Source organism: Aspergillus pseudodeflectus (genome assembly GCF_044049435.1).
Source record: "Aspergillus pseudodeflectus strain CBS 756.74 chromosome Unknown BJX68scaffold_8, whole genome shotgun sequence".
Lineage (NCBI taxonomy): Eukaryota > Fungi > Ascomycota > Eurotiomycetes > Eurotiales > Aspergillaceae > Aspergillus > Aspergillus pseudodeflectus.
Genome location: NW_027263784.1, coordinates 262,271 through 280,316, shown reverse-complemented (window position 1 = coordinate 280,316; position 18,046 = coordinate 262,271). Strand labels below are relative to the sequence as shown.

The following is an 18,046-nucleotide window of genomic DNA, read 5'->3' as shown; positions in this document are numbered from 1 at the left end:
TCCCCGCCAAGCACCATCCGAACACTCACCAACCCCCACCACCAAGACCACGACCCGACAACTGCCACCTGCGCTCCCCACGTTACTCATTCCTGACTCATGTGGGGTCAAGCCGTCCTGAGGCCTCGAGCCGCTTACAGAGCGCCAAAAATCCGGCGCAACGACTCCACAGCGCGATCCACTCGCAGCGGCACCGGCATTTAAGCTCCCCCCCGAGATGCCGACCTGGGTGTGTTTTCCGGGGTACAGGGGAGGAGAAGGTTCAACGAACACGGCGAGCATTGGAGCCGAGCTTTTGCTGGATGTGGTATGATGCTGAGACTGAGGGTCCCCGGCCAATTAGCTGGTGTTATTCACCTTCAAACGGATGACGGAGGCGACTTGGTTTTGGGACTCGGAGTTGCGGTCTTGCGGGGGTGGAATGTGAGACCCCACGGACTGGGCGTATATGAGGGAGTTTGGTCCGGCTGGGTTGGATGGATTTCATAATTTTGCGATTACCGGCTTGACTTGACGACTTGGTTCCTGCATCTTTATCTTCACGTTCTCGCACTCACCGTCACAATGGGTTCAGTCGCCGCGGCTTTCGATCCTACGGAGTATCAGAAGATCTTCCACTGGGCGGAGACTCAGAAGGATGCGACGATTCCTTCGTTCAGGACGAGAAGGAATGATCCCTATGAGGTTCGTGTAGTCTGCTTCTTTATTTGATTGAGGATCTTGCTAATCTGCTGCAGTATCAAGCTGGTTTTGGAAACTCGTATGTTCGACTTGGATGCGATGTTGATACGCAGACGACTGACACATTCACAGATTCGAGTCCGAGGCTATTCCTGGAACTATTCCACACGGCCAGAACAGCCCTCGCAATGTTCGCTTTGGGCTCTACGCAGAGCAGGTCACCGCGACTGCTTTCGTTGCGCCGCGACACTCAAACAAGAAGGCCTGGCTCTACCGCGTGAGGCCTGCTGTTGCTCATCAAGGATTTGTACGTCAATACCACGAATATATTGATGTTCGACTTGCTAATAATGCCAGACCGACCTCCCCGACAACAAAGACACCGAGTGCAGCTTCCTACCACTAAACCCTCGCATCCACGTTTCTCCCACACAGCTCGCATGGCACCCCTTCGACATTGAAGAAGCTGAGACAGACTTCGTCTCCGGTCTCAAGTCCGTCGCTGGTTCCGGCGACCCAACCCTCCGCGAGGGCATCGCGACACACGTCTATACCGCGAACAAGAGCATGACGAAGAAGGCCTTTGTGAACTCCGACGGCGAGTTCCTCATTGTCCCCCAACAGGGTGCTCTCGACATCCAGACCGAATTCGGTCCTCTATACGTCCAGCCTGGTGAGATTGTCGTTATCCAGCGCGGTCTCCGCTTCCGCGTTGAGCTCCCCGACGGTCCTTCACGTGGGTATATTCTCGAGATCTGGGGCTCACAGTTCGAGCTTCCTGAACTCGGTCCCCTCGGTGCCAACGGTCTTGCCAACGCTCGCGACTTCTTGTATCCAACGGCCAAGTACGAGGTCGCCCAGGAGTCCTGGGAAATTATCTACAAGCTCGGAGGCAAATTCTTCAAGAGCACACAAAATCACAGCCCTTTTGATGTTGTTGCCTGGCACGGTAACTACGTACGTACTCTTTCTCCTCTTACTCCTCATCCAAAGTACAGCGAACGGGGCACTAACAGATCACAAAAGGTTCCATACAAGTACGACCTGACCAAATTTGTCAACGTCGGCTCCATCTCCGTCGACCACATTGATCCTTCCATCTTCTGCGTTCTCACAGCCAAATCCCGCGACCTTACTGCTCCTCTCGCCGATGTCCTCATCTTCTCTCCTCGCTGGGATGTTGCTTCCCGTATGTGGCCTGCCATTACTATTCCCTCTTCTCTGACTACCGGAGTCACTTATATGCTAACATCTGGTTCAGACACCTACCGACCACCGTACTACCACCGCAACGCCGCCTCAGAACTAATGGGTCTCATCTACGGCGACTACGGCGGCCGTTCCGACGAGTTCAAGCCGGGCAGTATCTCCTTTGAGTGTGGAAGTACGTCTATACCCCCCATAACCCACACCTCATCCTCGCAAAGCAAAGTTCCTAACCAATAATCCAGTGGTCCCCCACGGCGTCGCCTACGAGGAATTCAAAGCCGCAACCGAAACCTCGCCTCCCGTGATGCAGATCTCGGAGGGCTCCATCGCATTCATGTTTGAGTCCTCGCGGCCATTCACGATCACGGATTACGCGTGGAACAGCGAGAAGAAGCACGAGCATGAGCCGAAGATGTGGGATAGTCTTGTGGATAACTTCTCGAGTCATGCCAAAGAGATTGAGGAAATTTTGAAGAAGAGTGGGAAGAAATGAGCTTCTTTTTTTTGACATCGCATACTGGGATTTTGTAGTTATGATAGCGGCTGTATGAATTTGATTGTATTATGTGGTTATTATCTTAAACAGTTTTGTTTTTGGTCTTAGAGTGCTAGGTTTGGGGAGATTTGTGGATATATATTGTTGACATCGCTCCGGGTCTCCACGAATTTCGCATGTTGGACACTGGGAATTGAATAAGAGACCTGCAATCACGTATCGAGTATAAGACCTGGAATCATTAAAGGGGCGATTCAAGATAGGTACAATCATAGTCAGGTTTCTTGGATGGCCTGCCATTATTGAACTAGTCGGTGGCGAATACGACAGTTACTAGTACCAGCACAACTTAAGAGAATCGTATTCTTGAGTCTGGACATGTCTTATTTTCATAAATGGTATCAACACGGCGACATGACCGGATATGTGATTATCTAGACGAGCATGCCGGTGTCTGCTCATTCCAACGTCCCAGAAGCCCTCTCGAAGGGCGGAAGAACCTCAAATTCACAAGTGAAAGGAAATCTATCACTAAGATCACAGGAAATAATCCGGGGTACGTCTAGAGACCATTGGCTCTCCTGCACGAGGGCAGGGATCAAATTGTAAGCTGTGCATATGTCAGTAAAGAACTGCGGTCGGATATCAGTGAGGGACACGTACAACGTATACTTCAGATGCTCATCAATTTCCATGATAGCGGCTTGGTTACCGCAGCGGTAACAGTAATTAGGAGCTAGCCTGGTTAGCTTTCGGCCAGCCACAGGTCGAAAATCCTCTTACCTGAGAAAATCGTAACGACGTTTCGGTCTTGTGACCAATTATATCCCTCCATAACCAGCTGATGGGCTCTTGCAACGAGAGTCAACCCGTTATTATGATTAAATGCCTCTGAGATATCCTGCCCGAAGGTGTATCCAGCACCACGGGGGGAGATACCCCATCCGCAACGGTCGTCGGGGTCACTCCAGAGCAAATCACACATGGGTCCTTCATGGGGAACTTCCTGAATACGGTCGAGCGATCGGATGTTATCCAGGGTATCGATGGAGGGACTCAGACCGCCGTGCAGACAGAAGATCTGGTTCTCGATGAGGGCGGTGAGGGGAAGGTAGTCGAAGAGGTCGGTGAAGTATTTCCAAACATTGGCGTTGCCGTATTTCCGCAGGCATTCGTCGTAGAATCCATACACCTGTGTGATCTGACGGGACTCGTGGTTTCCGCGAAGGATGGTGATACGCTGGGGGTAGCGGATTTTCAGGCAAACAAGGAGAGTGACGGTTTCGACAGAGTAGTATCCACGGTCGACATAATCACCTTGGACTGGTTAGGAAGGAAGCGAAATGCGAGTTACGCGAGGAACGCACCCATGAAGAGGTAATTTGTATCGGGGTTGGGTCCTCCTATGCGGAAGAGCTCCATGAGGTCGTGGAATTGACCGTGAATATCACCACACACAGTTACCGGGCATTTCTGAATGATTGTGTCAATCCTCGATCATTTTCAAGTCGGTTGCGCAGCTTTCTCGTGGGAAAAAGCCCACAATGCACCACAAAACCAAATGACAAAGCACATACCACAGGCTGGACGTTCGATTCGTCTTGTAACACCTCTCGCGCCTAAACCAGGAGAAGAAACTCCAATTAGCGATGTTGATGCTGCTGTCGCAGAAAAGAAGAACACACCCGGTCACACAACCTCCGGACATCTTCCTCTGCGAGTTGCTTGCAAGTCATCAAGCTCTCGATCCAGCCATCGAGAGTGGGAATAGACCCAGGGTCGGTCGTCGGGGAAAGATGGTGTGGTTCCGGCGAACGTGCCGCATCAATCTCCATGTTGTTGTCCATTCTCAAGAGCTGTGCGGTAGCTGAGAGGCGGGACAGAACCAGGGATACGGCTACCGAGGAGGGGTGGGATTATTGGGTGACGGAACGGTCTCGTGCGGAGGGTGATCGGTGGTGTTGTCGGCGCTACAGTCGAAATTGGGCGTGATTAAGAAGAGCAAATGAGAACAAGATAGTTAGTCTATTGGAAGAAAATAATTCGATTTTGGAAACGATGGGATGGCGATGGAGGAGAAGAGGTCGAGGGCGGGAAGGAAGGAGGAGGTTTGTTGGCGACCAGCGTCGACGAGGTTTGGCCGCCCGTGCGCCACACCGCCGCTGCAAAGCCACACAAATGCTGATGAATGGCGGGGGTTGCTACAACAAAAGAAATTTCGCAGAATTTGCACACCATCTCATTATTTTCATTTCGTAAATATTCATACAGTCATATATAATCATTTCAGCATTTTCATCCAAGCATCATTTGTTGTTTTGGGCGAAACGAGATTTCCCAGCTAAATGATGTCACCGCCAAATCCCCCGAACCCCCCGAACCCTCCCACTCCCCCACCAGGGCCACCACGCCCTCCTCGCCCGAAAGGCGGACCTTGACCGGGGCCTACAGGATCATATCTGGAGCCAGGTGGTGCCTGCGGATCGTAACCACCCCCTCTGGGGCCTCCAAAGAGAGGGTCATCAAACGTAGGGTGCATGCCACCACCCCCGCCACCGAGACCAGGACCGATACCTCCGCGCAGAGGGTCATTTGGTCCCAACCCAGCAGGATATAAATCTCGCTCTCCGATATTCAGTGGGTGTCTGCCGCCTCCTGGGAAGCCTCGAGGGGGTCGCTGGATCTCAAACTCGTCTTCGAAGCCGGGAGGGGCAAAGTCGCCAGGAGGGACTGGTCGGCGGGGAGGTACAGCGAGAGGATCATCAAACGGATATGGGCGAGCCGGCTGGGGTTCGTCTCGTAGCGGATCGTGCCTGGGAGCTCTTTCTGGCTGGGTCTCACGCGGGGGCTGTGTCGAGGTCTCCTGGCCTTCTTTGTGAAGTCCGGGCGCGAGCTTCTGGATCACGTTGATCTTGAACAACGAAATCAAATCATTCAGGCGATGGCCCGAGATGAATGCTTCCTTGAGGGAGGTTGTCAAGTCTGCAGAAGAGGTCAAAGGCAGGGCGGATCCGGAAACGTAGTCCTTGACGGGGACATCGAAGGAGGTTGTCCTGTCGTCACCGAGCGCTAGCGCGAAAACAACAGCATTATTTCCGAGGCGGCTGACTTTCAGTAGGTACTGCATCGAGGACTGGGAGTGTGCGTATCGAAAAGACGACGTCGTGGTGGCGTTCCATTCCGCGGGCAGTGTGAGACCCTCGGGCGAGCCTACGGACAGAAACAATAAATAGATAGTCAGAACATCGGTCGATTTCCACAAACCTAAAGTATCATCTTCACTTAGCCCGACGAGTCTAAAGCCGACGGCTACCATGCAAGCATGGCCGATGAGAGCAATAGCTTCGTAAGGAGTCTTGAGGCTGAAGTGGGAGGTGGCGTCTGGACGGAGAGCTTGAGCTGCAAGCTCCACCACATTGTCCGAGCTCAAAGAATCTGGGTTTCCGGTCATTTTGTGCTTGTTATCAGGTCAGAGGAGGAAATAAATCGTAATATGTTAGATGTTCAAAGTTATTTGAGCGAAGATCAGGCATGAGAGCGATGGGTTGAAATAACCTCATGAGTCTTCATGTCCCAAGGCTTGATTTAGGCTGCGATCCTTATCGCAAGCCTCCACGTGACCCAGCTAGCCATATAAAGTTAGCTGGCATAAGCTCAACAGGAACGAGGGCGTTTTGCCTGAGATCCCAGGCGATCAAGTTTACATTCCCCACATACCTAGGCTCCTTTGGCTGCTCCACCGCTCCCTCCAACCTCCGAGCATCGCCGCCGCCCAGGAGAGCCTCGCCCCTCAATCATCCCGACTTTTCCAGTATATATAATGAGTTGAGACCACGAAGTCCCGCGGAATGAGTACGCCCGGCCAGCCGGTACGGAAACGGCAGAACAGGACCAACATCACACGGAGCAGAACGGGATGCCACACCTGCCGGCGACGACGTGTCAAGGTACTTATCCTCCACTCACGGCTGCTTCACTCGGACGCTAACAACCAGGGCTTCTCTAGTGCGATGAGGGAAAACCTTCCTGTAGGGCGTGCATCCGCCTCGATCTGACCTGTGACGGCTACGGCAGTGTTGTCAGGTACAGATTCGCGGAGCCCAGAGTGCTGCAGCCGGCCCCACAGTCCTCCGATACGGCAGCAGCAAGGAAATCAGTAGCCCAGGGAATTGATACAAACAGTGCAGTCCCATCGGAACGTGCATCTACCGAGGGAGAGCGCCGAGCAAGCGGCGCCTCGCCAGCAAACGATGGCGACAACAGGTCATACAATGGATCGGATTGGTCCAGAGGCTCTGGCCCCTCTCCCATGTATAGCACTCCGGCCAGTCGTTCGATGAGTGGTGATGGAGATTTCAAGACACCGCTTTCCGATCACACGATAGAGGGCAGCTCTGCCCGAATGGACGAGTATTACTTTACGCAGTGGGCCACGTGTGTCAGTCGAATGTTTCCACCGGTTTTCTCGGAATTGTATAGTAATATGCCCGAGTTCATGCCTCTCCGACATGCTATTCTAGCTCTAGCAGCATCGCATCTTGCGCATACCGAGTCTCACAGAACCCCCGGCGAGGCCGATCAGATCTCGATGTACATACCCAACCGCAATCATCGGTACCAAAGTCTTCAGTACTACGGCAAAGGGGTCGCAGAGCTGGCGCAATATGTCGGTGTGGCTTCGAGTGAGACACTGTGTCATCAGGTTGCCACATCTATTCTCTTCCATCACCATGAAATGAATACAGGCTCGTTGTCCGGAGCTGTTGATCACCTCGAGAATTTATGCCGACTGCATGGCTCTCCTGAAACCGGAAGGCAGCTTGAATCGTCTAGGCTGGGCCAAAAATTACTGATAGCCTGGCGGGGCGTCCATTCACTAATTCTCAACAAACAAGGGACCGTTGGGTCCGGCCGAGTGAGATCCCTTTCGGCTTTGACGCCCAACTTCTTGAAGCCTGCGGTATCCGATTTGGCAACGTCGTATGAGTCGATTGCGCAACTGGTTGTTGAAGCATTCATGACAACGAGAACTGTGATCATCGACTGGTTTATATGTCGTGCTCAGTGTCTGACCACACCAGAACAGCGTCACGCTGCCTTTGGCGGCCTCCTCCAGCAACTCAACTTACCAGACGCAAGGGAGTGCTCAAGACTTCAATTAGCGGAAGCAGACGACTCGTACAGGAGGACCCTTGAGTCCCAGCGTGCTAAGCTTGATGCTTGGCATTCCAAGCTCGACATGTCGGAACTTCCCATAGAATCATTCACTTCCACTTCCATCGACCCGATCAGAGAGACGGACGGCAAGCTGGAGGTTGAGCCTCTCAGATTCCGATCGTACGAGGCAGCTATGACCTATGCGTACTATGCCGCTGCTCAATTTTCAAGCGCATCGAGAACATTTGACCGAATGGCGGACCTCACAACTCCTAACCTCAGCTCCGGCTTCTCGCGCGAGAAATATCCATGGGAGAGCGTAATTCTTCGCATCGCAAGCGGTCTAAACCCGAACGACTGCCTGTACAAGCATACCTTTCAAATCGGGATCATCTCATTCTTGATCATCTGTGCAACCTCGTGTCCGCACGTTTCGGTGGTGAACTGGATCAACGCGTGGGTTGAACGATTGGAGGACCACGGGATGGCAGTTGAGGATGGTATGCCCTTGACATTAATCAAGCGGTTACTGCGACTGGTCACGATGATGAAGAGAAGCGGACATGATATCTACCGGCTGTCGATGGTCGACAGTGATATCAGGGAAAAATGGGATTTTTATCGCACCGACAAGCCTTTTCTGATGGCGATCTGTGGCAAAGATAGGCTGAAGGGGATTCTTTATAACAACGTGGTCAGTTTGCCGGCCTAACTTGACCAATAGGATTATTACTACGTATTATTGCAATCAATTCTATTTTTTTTTTTTTTTTTGAACTTCGGCTTTCCGAGTGAACTCACTCTGCCGGAGCTTGCGATCAGCTTGAAAACAAAGCAGAAGGCCAGAGCGATCGTTTGCATGAATGGGCACCACCGCTAGGCCAAAACGGGGAAATTTGGAGCGAGGCCTGCGCTCTCCCTTTCTTTGTCCTCGCCAAAATTCACCCAGCCAGCCCCTGGAGGCTCGTTCTCCCCACCTCCCGAGTCCCGTCCCCGAGACTCCTCTTCTCCTCCATAAACATGGCTTGAATTAGATTGCGATCCAGATTCTTGGCCCATATAAGCGCTCTATTCTTATTCATCCTTCCGAAAATGAAGGAGGCCGACACTCGGATCAATGCGGAAGAGGCTGTCATCCCGACCATGGATGAAAAGGTCGATGGGCTGGTGGAGTTGGAGGGCATCAGGAAGAACTGGACTCTCCGGAGCCTCATCATCATCTGGATCGCGGCTGCCCTGATGAGCTTCGTCAACAATCTCAACAACCACTCCTCCTCGACCTTTGTCCCATTCGCCATCAGCGATTTCGGGTCGGCGCCCTTACTGGGCACCATTGCCGTCGTGCAAGCGACCATCGCCTCAGGTCAGTCGTCTTACCGCCTTCTGTTGTCGTGCGACTCTGTGTACTAAGTGACTATAGCTTGTCTACAACCTCTGGCGAGGTTTGCTGATGTCTACGGGTTCGTGTGCCATTTCTTTTTGGAAGTTCTGCCTACTAATCTGGTATAGACGACTGGAGATGTTTGTGTTTTGCGTGGTGATGTCCACTATTGGAAACATCATGGTTGCCTCCTCGAAGAGCATAAGTGTCTACGCCGGTTCTCAGGTGCTCTTTGTCCTCGGTTCGCAGGGTATGTATGCTATGTGGAATTATGCGCTGTGCGCGCTAACATGTCTAGGAATCTCACTGATGCTTCAGATTCTTGCCGGTGGTACGTTCCCGAAACAGCTCCTGCGCGGCCTTGAACTAAAGTACTATCAGATTCAAGCGATATGTACAATCGCGCCCTCATGAATGCAATTCCCTATGCCCCTTCAATTATAACGGCATGGGTAAGTACCGCGCTGAGCTCTAAACTCACATGGGGCTTACCAGCATTTAGTCTTCCGGTCCGTTTGCGACATCAATGCTTGATCACTCGTGGAGATGGGGATTCGGAGTGTTTGCGATTCTGGTTCGTCGTCTTGAGCGTGCGATTCGAGTCTGTACTAATGGGGCCTAGATTCCCGTAGTTGCCATTCCTATGCTGGGAAGCCTCTACTACAGCAAAGTTAAAGCTAATAAGCAAAGAAAAGCTGAAGGTACCTATCAGCGCAAGAACTACCTGCGGAATTTCCTTCGACTCGATCCGGTGGGCCTTATCCTCTTTGCAGCGGGGCTTTCGCTCCTACTTGTTCCATTCACGCTAGCTGCAAGCTCGTCGAACAGATGGGGCGCAACGCATATCATCGTCATGCTCGTCATCGGCCCCGTCAGCTTAGCCACGTTTGTTGTGTGGGAGATTTGGGGGGCCAAGTGGCCCCTGCTCCCTCTGAACCTTCTCAGGACCAGGACCGTTATTTTTGGTGTTATAGGTACGTGAGAGCTCTCCATGGCGAAAACCTCGAGCTAATCGTACAACAGCCAGTATAATTGACTATACGGCACTCTATCTTCTTCAAAACTACATAATAACCTATGAGTTGGTCGCAGCCAACTTGTCTACCACCACGGCGACGAATATCTTCGTCATTATCCCATTCATGGGCCCAATCGGCCAAATCTCGGCCGGATTTCTGGTCAAATATACAAAGAGATACAAGTGGATTTTGGTGTCTGGATACGCGTTGACTATGCTTGGATTGGGTTTGTCGTACAGGTATATCAATGGGCACGACCACATGGCCGCACTGGTCGTTTCGCAGATTATTATCGGTTTCGGGTCCGGAGTCATCAACACCATGCAACTTGGAATGCAGGCCTCCGTTAGCCAATCTAGTATGACCTTCCAGCTCCGACAACGAGCGCAATATACTAATCATCCGTGCTTACAGACATGGCGGCGGTCACCGCGCTCTTTACAGCATCTCTCGGCGTCGGCAGTGCCGTCAGCGGGGCTGTTGGCGGTGGAGTATGGACCGGTAAGAGATCTGACCAACCGCTACAAACCTTCGCGCAAGAATACTAAGAGCTCATGTCCTTGTCCAGAGCTTCTTCCTCGCAATCTCCGCCGCAACCTCCCCGACGAAGCCCAAAGTCAACTTCCTGCAATCCTAGGGTCAGTTGTGGTTGCGACGAGCTTTGAATGGGGCACGCCTATCCGTGACGCAATCAACAAGTCCTACCACGACACCTTTCGCACACTGCTGCTGATAGCGGTCATTTTGCAAGCGTTTGCAATCGTTGCTGGGGTCCTGGTTGAAGATCTTAATATCAAAGAAGTTGATGAAGCGAGGGAGTACGAGGGAATGGTCATCGGTAAGACTGGGGCGGTGGATGCCGTGAAGAATAAGGTCAGGGTCCGTGGGGACGAAGTCCGTATGGAGTAGGGGGGTGATAGAGTTTAGGGGCTGATGCATCGAATCTGAATAGGCGATGGATGGCGTGGGGAACACTTTTTGGGTATAATACTGCGATCGGTATGAGAATAATAATAACCTAGATCTGAAACGAGGTAGCAGAATCGTGGAGACGGCTCGGTTAGCACATGTCTTGGATGAGGATGGCTGCAGTCAGCCTCCTATCAGCCAATCGCGCTGCGTCGTCGTTCTCTGCTCCCCAAAAGGTTTAGCGGTGCCGATGGCAGATGCGCCGCCGGGGTCCACCAATTGATGATACTCGGTCCCGCGGGATGAGCCAGAGGCAAAAGATCCATGAAGGAAGAAAAAGCCGCGAGTCGGCGACAGAGCCGGAGTACTTTGTTCAAAATGCTTGTCCTCGCCAGCGCATTCTGCTTTTCTTCACGCAGCGCTAAATCGTCAAAGCGTTCGACTTTAAAATCCGCCATTCGCCATGTCGGCTACGGGCAATTCTGCAGAACGCTTCGCTGCGGATGAGACAATGGGCGCTCTGTGCTCGTGTTTAGGGGGTGATAAAGAAGAGACACAGGTTAATGGCTCAACGACGCCTCGGAAAATTACCAAGTCGCCTTTGGATGAAGAATTCGCAAAGATAGTCAAGTCTACGCTGGAACAATGGCACATCGAGGGTGTTTCTATTGCTGTTATTGACGGGGATAACACCTTTGCAGAGGTTTGTTCCCCCCTGCCCGGATTATTTCCATCTCAACGAAACCCTGACAGCAATAGGGGTATGGATTCGCAGCACTGCCGGATGTCCCAACGAAACCAGATACCCTCTTCTGGACAGGCAGTACAACGAAATCATTCACCGCAGCAGCAGCATCATTACTAGTCGATGACACGGAGAATTACCCCAACATCACATGGACAACCCCTCTCAGCGACCTGATCCGCGACGACTTCGTTCTCCAGGACGAGTACGCCACGCGGCACATTACGCTCGAAGACGCACTCTCACATCGAACTGGGCTCCCCGGCCATATGCTGACGTTGGGTCGCGAAGGCACAGTCCGCGACGTCGTCCGCAGCCTGCGCCATCTGCCGATGGACAAAGAGATCAGATCGACATGGCAATACTGCAACGCGATGTTCATTGCTGTTTCGCATGCGATCGAGGTGACGACTGGAGAGTGGCTGGGCGACTTCCTCCGCAAGCGGATCTGGGAGCCCCTGGGGATGAACTCTACGTTCTTCTCGCTGGACGACGCGAGGAAGTTTGCTGCCTCTGGCGATACGGTGCTTGCGCAGCCATATGCTTGGGATGAGGCGACACAGCAGTCGAGGGAAGTTCCCCACTGTGATGGAACGTTAAGCGGCGCTGGCGCCGTGATCTCTAATGTGCTCGACTACGCCAAGTATATCCGATCATTAATACGACAGACGGCGCCGCTGTCAAAGTCCGGCCACGCTGCGTTGCTGAAGCCTCGCTCCTTTCCGCCACAGATGATTCCACACCTCAGCAAGCAAACGCTGTACACCCTTGGATTGATGACGAGCACGTACCGTGGTGAGACGGTCGTGTTCCACCCGGGAGGCCTTGACGGGATGACCGCCACCATGATCTACTTTCCTGAACGCGATTGGGGTGTCGCTGTTTTCGCCAACGCGGCTGGTCCGGGGCGCGAAAGCCTGGCGTGGCACCTAATCGATGAGATGCTGCAAGTGCCCCAAAATGAGCGCATAGACCTCTACAATGTGTAAGTCCGAATCTTCCTACCTCGCTGACGCAGAGCAATAAGCTGACCCATCTCTTAGCGTACGGGAAAAACGCGCCAAGGTCAAAGAATACCTCTCCAAATCTCGAGAGCGTCTATATCCAGGAGTTTCATCGCCAGGACGACCGCCCTCATTACCACTATCCGAGTACACGGGCACGTTTACTCACTCCGCCTATCCAGACTTGATCATCACCCTGATATCTGACGATGACGTGCCCACTCTCAACGCCAAAATCACAGGGAGCTTCCACGGACGCCTTGTCCTGAAGCATGTGACAGCCGACTACTTCCTCGCAGAGTTGTTCGAGACGCTTTGGGGTGCTGACCCCGCGATGGTGATCAAGGCCGAGTTCCACATCAGTCCGGAGGGCGAAGTGGATAGGTTCGGGGCAGCGGTGGATTACGCGGATATGCCTGATACTCTCATCTGGTTTGATAAGGCTGCTTAGGCTCAGGCTTGGGAGTTTGCTGAGTGGCGTGCTTTTAAATAGGGTGGCTGGTCTGGCTGGTTCGCGATGTATATACTCGCTAAATCTAGGCTATTCCGTATCAGGAAATCGGGGAGCGACGCCAGCTCCTTCAGAAACGACATCAAACCTCACCTCCGCTTCTTAACCTGGTAAGCCCACCATATGAGGTCATCATGTCCGAACCTCAGATCGCCCCATATGGAAAATGGGCGAGTCCAATCACCGCGGGTCACTTATCCAGCGGAAGCGTCCATCTCGAAGGCATCCAGGCAAACGTACGCATGACCCCGCAAAACCCCACCACCCACCACAACCTACTATACCAAGACTAACGTATGCAAGCAGCCCTCAACTGGTCAAATATACGCTCTCGAATCCCGCCCCGCGGAAGGCGGCCGACACGCAATCGTCGAGATCCTCGCATCAACGTCAACATCACCGTCGACTCGCGATGTCCTCCCGGCGGGGTACAACGCCATGGGCGCGATCCACGAATACGGCGGCGGCTCATTCCTCGTCTACCCGGACGAAGGTACTGTCCTCTTCACAGACTATCCTCGCAACGGCATCTTCTCGCTGAACCCGAGATCTGGAGAGGTTACGACAATCGTCCCCCCAAATCCACATATCCGCTACGGAAACTTCCACGTCTACCCAAGGAGGCACGAGTGGATACTCGCTGTACGAGAAACGCATGGTCCGCGGGGCGCAGATGAGAATAGCGTCGTCGCCATCCACGCTCTGACAGGGGAAGTGTCCACCGTCGCCCAGGGCGCGGACTTTTACCAGCACCCGCAGTTTAGTCCCGATGGGAGGTATGTCTCCTGGATTCAGTGGAATCATCCTGATATGCCGTGGACGGGGAGCGTTCTGCATGTTGCGGTGTGGGAGGCGCGGACGGTTCTTACGGATATGGAGACTATTGTCGTCGCTGGCCAGCCTGGAGCGGAGAGTATTTGTCAGCCGAGATGGGGGCCGGATGGGACGTTGTTTTTTGTTAGTGATAGGAGTGGGTTTTGGCAGCTTTATCGGTGGGAAGCCACTGGGTCTGGAACTGGGGTAGAGATTGAGGGAGAAGTGAAGATGATTGAGTTGAAGGGTTTAGAGTGTGCAGAGTTTGGAAGTCGGGAGCCTTGTCTTGGGAAGTACGAACTAGATTCACCTTTCGACTCATTCTTTGATTCATCTACAAGAGGTAAAAGTTGCTGACATCCGTCTCCTTTCTAGTTGCACGTATGTTCTTCTCGATGAGAACACGCTCGTTGCATCGGCAGTCCAGAATGCGACCGCCAACCTCGTCAAGATCGATCTGAGGACAGATACATGGGAGGACCTTGACCTCCCCCTGGTCGACATCCAGAAGAATGCCCTCGCACCTCTCTCACCAACCTCCTTCGTCGTCATAGGCAGCACGCGCACATCCTCGCAAGCCCTCTACCAAGTCGACCTCGCAAATGATACGAATCTAACTCTCAACCTAATCTACACAACCTCCACCAACCCTCTCCCAGCATCTCTAATCTCCCCAGCAACTCACATAACCTTTCCCCGCATCCACAGCCAAAGCCACAGCACCTCCAAACCCCTCCCAATGCACGCCCACGCAGTCTTCAACCCCCCGCTCAACCCCTCCTACACCGGCACCCCCAACACTCTCCCCCCGCTCCTTCTCTGGATGCACGGCGGGCCCACAACCCACGTACCACCCTCCCTCGCTTTATCTGTTCAATACTGGACCTCCCGCGGCTACGCCTACGCTTCGCTAAACCACATCGGGTCAACGGGGTACGGCCGGGCCTACCGCTCCGCGCTAAATCGGCACTGGGGCGTAGAAGATATAGCCGATGCAGCGAGCTGCGTGGCGTACCTCGCGGAGCAAAAGCTCATTGATAAAAACCGAGTCGGGATCGTCGGCGAGAGCGCCGGCGGATATGCGGTCCTCCAGGCTCTGACGACATACCCGGATCTCTGGGCTGCCGGTATAAGTCTGTATGGGATCTCGGATCTCGCGGCGTTTGCGAGGATCACGCACAAGTTCGAGTCGAGGTATATCGTCAGCCTTGTTCTGGGCTTTGAGGGTGAAACCTGGTCCGAAGAGAAGAGGGAAGAGGTATACCGGTCCCGGAGCGCGGTGTATTTTGCCGATAGGGTGAAAGCTCCGCTTTTGTTGCTACAGGGGGATGCAGATACGATTGTTCCTCTCGAGCAGGCGGTGCAGATGAGGGATGTGCTGAGGGAGAAAGGGAAGAGCGTTGAGATGGTTGTTTTTGAGGGAGAGGGACATGGGTGGGCGAAAGGGGAGACCATCAAGCGATCCCTCGAGTTGGAAGAGGAGTTTTGGGGGAGGATGTTACTGTGAGGCAGCTTGATGAATACTGGCATGGGGATTGGCTGCGTGTGGGCGTGCTGCCATACCCTGCGAATTTCTGATGGCTATAGTGGACTATTGGTACTCGAGACACACCTTGTATTATAGTATCATCAACGTACCAAGAAGGCGGGAACGACCCATCAACCGCCCCTACCATGGGTTACCAGAGGACAATGAGCCGCTCCTCCCGAATTCGGAGATGCAGCCCACACACCAACGTAAGAGGAAAGAACGATGGAGACCGTGAACGCCCACCCAGGTAACCGTGCCTGCCGTGTTTGGCCAAGAATTTAAGACCCCCATACCTTCACGATTGGCAGGTAGACTTACCTACCTCCCTACTAGGTACCCACCTACCTGGCCATCGATTAAAAGTACCCGCTTCAAAAGAACAAACCCCCAGAAACGCCAGCTCCAGAATATAAACGCCGCCACCCAGATGTATCCTATAAGTTTTCGCCTGCCACTAAACGTTTCCCTGTCTTTGGTCTCGCCTGCTTTGCCACTACTATATTTTTGAAAAATGACACCGACCAGATCCTCAATAGCAAATGCAATCGGCTGCAGGAGGTATGCGATCATCGCCCCAAGTAAGTCTGGTCCCCGAATGCCAAGTGCATGGTCGAGGGTCAGATGGAGGAAACCCGAGATGGAGAAGCTGATGATATATCGCATGTACCGGCAGACGAGTGACTGCCGTCGCAGGCCCAGCAGAGACACAATAAAGTTGGCGTTCGAGTCCAGGAAGGAGCGGAAGATTTGGTGCCAGAAATTCCTGTTTTCAATCAGTTCTCGGCTGCTTGGGTAGGAGGATGCCCATGGCAACTCACCCCCAAAACCTCCGCACAGTCCACGCCTCCGACGCAGCCCCGTAGAACGGCGGCCAATGTTCCGGCGGAGAGAGGTGGCATCCCACGGCGACAAGGGAGTAGAGTGTATACCCGATCTTGTGCAGGAGGAAGACGGAGCCAATGAATAGTGCATAGAGGTAGAACTGCACGCCGGGCGACTTTACCAACGAGGCTGGGTGGAGGAGTTCAGAGGGGGTCTGTTGTAGGACGGTGGCGAGCGTGGCTCGGGATGGGATTGGGAGCCAGAATGAGGATGAGTTCGAGCAGGGAGCAATAATGTAAACGAGGCATACTGAGCCCACGAGCAGGCTCGATATGAGCGTGCAGGCTCGCACGCGGAGGAACTTTGCCCGGGAGGGCGTGAGCATCGGACCAGAGCAGTCGCAGAAGCTGTAGACGGAGCTGATCTGCCATTTTGTGCCGAGTAGGCGGGTGTTGTTGGGCAGACAAATCGCGAAGTACATTGCTTCCCAGATAGACCCTTGACGCGGTGTCGGTGTCCCCTGCTTGTTTCCTGTTCCACTATCGCGAATAGCTTTCACTTTCTCGTTGTTGTCCCTGCCCCTATCCTGGTTCCGCTTACTTACCCAAGCGACATGCTCCTCATACGTAACCCGTTTAAGAAGGAGGATATCAATCGCACTAAGCACCTGCGTCCAAGCAGTGATCGCAACGGTCCCGTATTGGGCGATTGGGACGGGGAGGCTGGCTCCATGGGACACGGCGATCTGGATGGAGATGGCGAGGGCGAGGATTAGCGCTACGGCTGCGTGGCGCAGGCAGGAAGTTGCGGGGGTAAAGGTTGCGACGAAGCCGAGGATCAGGTAGCCTAGGACATACTGGCTGGTGATGAGGAGGATTGTTGGGAGGGAGGCTTGGTAGGTTGTGAGGAGTAGCTGGGTGGAGGGGGACATTGTGGGGGGACGATGTGGATGAGGTCGTTGTAGAGCTGGAAAAGGAAGAGTTGTGAGGAGGAGGAGGGGAGGGACTTCAATGCAACGAGCGGGAAATGGTCAGGACTTTAAGCTGATATCCTGGTTGATGGTATATGACGGCGACCTACGCATAGGGCACGCATGATGGTCCAGGGCCAGGGCTAGCGAGTGCATGGAGGTGAAGTACGCACACCTTAGAGAATTGTGGTGGATTGTCATTTGCGGCGATGGCTGCAAGGGAGATTATGCAGGACCAGTACGTGGATAACTTGACAACTTGGTTGGTCCACATGGCTGGTCGAGATGTAGATATGCTGCGGAATCATGGCAATTTATCCTCATCAGAATTGCAACAGAAGTGATGGGCATCTGGCAAAAGGAGTCAACCCCAGAGGACGTGAGTGTCCCAGGGCTCATTAGTATGGAGAAGGGAGCATCTTAGAAGCGTTGTCTTTCAAGCTCGAAGCTGGGGCGTTGATGGAGCTTTTATCTATACTGTGGTTGATATTAGGTATGACAGACTCGACGCAGCTTTCTGCCGCCAGAAGAACGCACAGACATGGTCCCCGAACTTATCCTGGCCTGCCACGTCTGGGGAGAGTTTACTTTCTGGAGGCGTAGTACAGATTATCCCAAAAGGAGGACTTGGAGATCTACTTGAATTGGGGCTGTGAGAGCTATGAGATTCTGTGGTGAGTAGCGTGGGTTGATCGGACGATATTGTCTAGGGCTCTATCTAATAGCAGTAGACACGGTGGACACAAGCGGGGGACGATTGTGTGACCCCAACCTTACCTACGTCTTATGAATCGGCTG

At 53.2% G+C, this 18,046-nt stretch overlaps 8 protein-coding genes across 8 annotated transcripts; 5 read left to right on the top strand and 3 right to left on the bottom strand.

The window, feature by feature from the left end:
- The first annotated feature begins 468 nt into the window (after positions 1-468).
- On the top strand, positions 469-2,418 carry BJX68DRAFT_203416 (putative homogentisate 1,2-dioxygenase). Its single transcript, XM_071037597.1, has 7 exons — positions 469-684; positions 738-760; positions 814-988; positions 1,039-1,638; positions 1,708-1,870; positions 1,943-2,065; positions 2,133-2,418. The coding sequence occupies exons 1-7, from the start codon at positions 565-567 to the stop codon at positions 2,381-2,383; spliced, it is 1,455 nt and encodes a 484-aa protein (XP_070902329.1). The 5' UTR covers positions 469-564; the 3' UTR covers positions 2,384-2,418.
- A 29-nt stretch (positions 2,419-2,447) lies between these two features.
- Positions 2,448-4,473, bottom strand: BJX68DRAFT_203389 (serine/threonine-protein phosphatase). Its single transcript, XM_071037596.1, has 6 exons — positions 4,072-4,473; positions 3,964-4,005; positions 3,754-3,859; positions 3,170-3,703; positions 3,050-3,122; positions 2,448-2,996 (listed from the first exon to the last, which is right to left on the bottom strand). Exons 1-6 carry the CDS (start codon positions 4,231-4,233, stop codon positions 2,924-2,926), a joined length of 990 nt encoding a protein of 329 aa, XP_070902328.1. The 5' UTR covers positions 4,234-4,473; the 3' UTR covers positions 2,448-2,923.
- A 254-nt stretch (positions 4,474-4,727) lies between these two features.
- Positions 4,728-5,837, bottom strand: BJX68DRAFT_253375 (proteasome inhibitor PI31 family protein; the record flags this gene model as incomplete). The annotated part of the gene is made up of 2 exons (XM_071042712.1): positions 4,728-5,596; positions 5,651-5,837. 2 exons carry the CDS (start codon positions 5,835-5,837, stop codon positions 4,728-4,730), a joined length of 1,056 nt encoding a protein of 351 aa, XP_070902327.1.
- Positions 5,838-6,107: 270 nt separating this feature from the next.
- Positions 6,108-8,314, top strand: BJX68DRAFT_203378 (Zn(II)2Cys6 transcription factor domain-containing protein). The gene is made up of 2 exons (XM_071037595.1): positions 6,108-6,333; positions 6,393-8,314. The coding sequence occupies exons 1-2, from the start codon at positions 6,235-6,237 to the stop codon at positions 8,253-8,255; spliced, it is 1,962 nt and encodes a 653-aa protein (XP_070902326.1). The 5' UTR covers positions 6,108-6,234; the 3' UTR covers positions 8,256-8,314.
- A 321-nt stretch (positions 8,315-8,635) lies between these two features.
- On the top strand, positions 8,636-10,852 carry BJX68DRAFT_263662 (major facilitator superfamily domain-containing protein; the record flags this gene model as incomplete). The annotated part of the gene is made up of 10 exons (XM_071044755.1): positions 8,636-8,906; positions 8,964-9,003; positions 9,053-9,174; positions 9,223-9,255; positions 9,306-9,376; positions 9,427-9,498; positions 9,547-9,898; positions 9,948-10,301; positions 10,358-10,444; positions 10,512-10,852. The coding sequence occupies 10 exons, from the start codon at positions 8,636-8,638 to the stop codon at positions 10,850-10,852; spliced, it is 1,743 nt and encodes a 580-aa protein (XP_070902325.1).
- Positions 10,853-11,043: 191 nt separating this feature from the next.
- Positions 11,044-13,105, top strand: BJX68DRAFT_203342 (beta-lactamase/transpeptidase-like protein). The gene is made up of 3 exons (XM_071037594.1): positions 11,044-11,555; positions 11,612-12,582; positions 12,641-13,105. The coding sequence occupies exons 1-3, from the start codon at positions 11,316-11,318 to the stop codon at positions 13,050-13,052; spliced, it is 1,623 nt and encodes a 540-aa protein (XP_070902324.1). The 5' UTR covers positions 11,044-11,315; the 3' UTR covers positions 13,053-13,105.
- A 121-nt stretch (positions 13,106-13,226) lies between these two features.
- BJX68DRAFT_203338 (Alpha/Beta hydrolase protein) lies at positions 13,227-15,745 on the top strand. Its single transcript, XM_071037593.1, has 3 exons — positions 13,227-13,348; positions 13,419-14,218; positions 14,301-15,745. Exons 1-3 carry the CDS (start codon positions 13,247-13,249, stop codon positions 15,430-15,432), a joined length of 2,034 nt encoding a protein of 677 aa, XP_070902323.1. The 5' UTR covers positions 13,227-13,246; the 3' UTR covers positions 15,433-15,745.
- Positions 15,735-17,209, bottom strand: BJX68DRAFT_263659 (wax synthase family protein; the record flags this gene model as incomplete). Its single annotated transcript, XM_071044754.1, has 3 exons — positions 15,735-15,749; positions 15,802-16,219; positions 16,275-17,209. The coding sequence occupies 3 exons, from the start codon at positions 17,207-17,209 to the stop codon at positions 15,735-15,737; spliced, it is 1,368 nt and encodes a 455-aa protein (XP_070902322.1).
- Between the last annotated feature and the right edge of the window lie 837 nt (positions 17,210-18,046).

Coding starts and splice junctions, on each gene's coding strand:
- BJX68DRAFT_203416 (XM_071037597.1), top strand. CDS start 565: ATGGGTTCAGTCGCCGCGGCTTTCGATCCTACGGAGTATCAGAAGATC. Junction 1,871..1,942: donor TCGCTGGGATGTTGCTTCCC/GTATGTGGCCTG, acceptor CATCTGGTTCAG/ACACCTACCGACCACCGTAC. Junction 2,066..2,132: donor TATCTCCTTTGAGTGTGGAA/GTACGTCTATAC, acceptor CCAATAATCCAG/TGGTCCCCCACGGCGTCGCC.
- BJX68DRAFT_203389 (XM_071037596.1), bottom strand. CDS start 4,233: ATGGACAACAACATGGAGATTGATGCGGCACGTTCGCCGGAACCACAC. Junction 4,006..4,071: donor TCCGGAGGTTGTGTGACCGG/GTGTGTTCTTCT, acceptor CTCCTGGTTTAG/GCGCGAGAGGTGTTACAAGA. Junction 3,860..3,963: donor AATCGAACGTCCAGCCTGTG/GTATGTGCTTTG, acceptor ACAATCATTCAG/AAATGCCCGGTAACTGTGTG.
- BJX68DRAFT_203378 (XM_071037595.1), top strand. CDS start 6,235: ATGAGTACGCCCGGCCAGCCGGTACGGAAACGGCAGAACAGGACCAAC. Junction 6,334..6,392: donor GCCGGCGACGACGTGTCAAG/GTACTTATCCTC, acceptor GGGCTTCTCTAG/TGCGATGAGGGAAAACCTTC.
- BJX68DRAFT_203342 (XM_071037594.1), top strand. CDS start 11,316: ATGTCGGCTACGGGCAATTCTGCAGAACGCTTCGCTGCGGATGAGACA. Junction 11,556..11,611: donor GGGATAACACCTTTGCAGAG/GTTTGTTCCCCC, acceptor TGACAGCAATAG/GGGTATGGATTCGCAGCACT. Junction 12,583..12,640: donor CGCATAGACCTCTACAATGT/GTAAGTCCGAAT, acceptor CCCATCTCTTAG/CGTACGGGAAAAACGCGCCA.
- BJX68DRAFT_203338 (XM_071037593.1), top strand. CDS start 13,247: ATGTCCGAACCTCAGATCGCCCCATATGGAAAATGGGCGAGTCCAATC. Junction 13,349..13,418: donor TCGAAGGCATCCAGGCAAAC/GTACGCATGACC, acceptor GTATGCAAGCAG/CCCTCAACTGGTCAAATATA. Junction 14,219..14,300: donor CGGGAGCCTTGTCTTGGGAA/GTACGAACTAGA, acceptor TCTCCTTTCTAG/TTGCACGTATGTTCTTCTCG.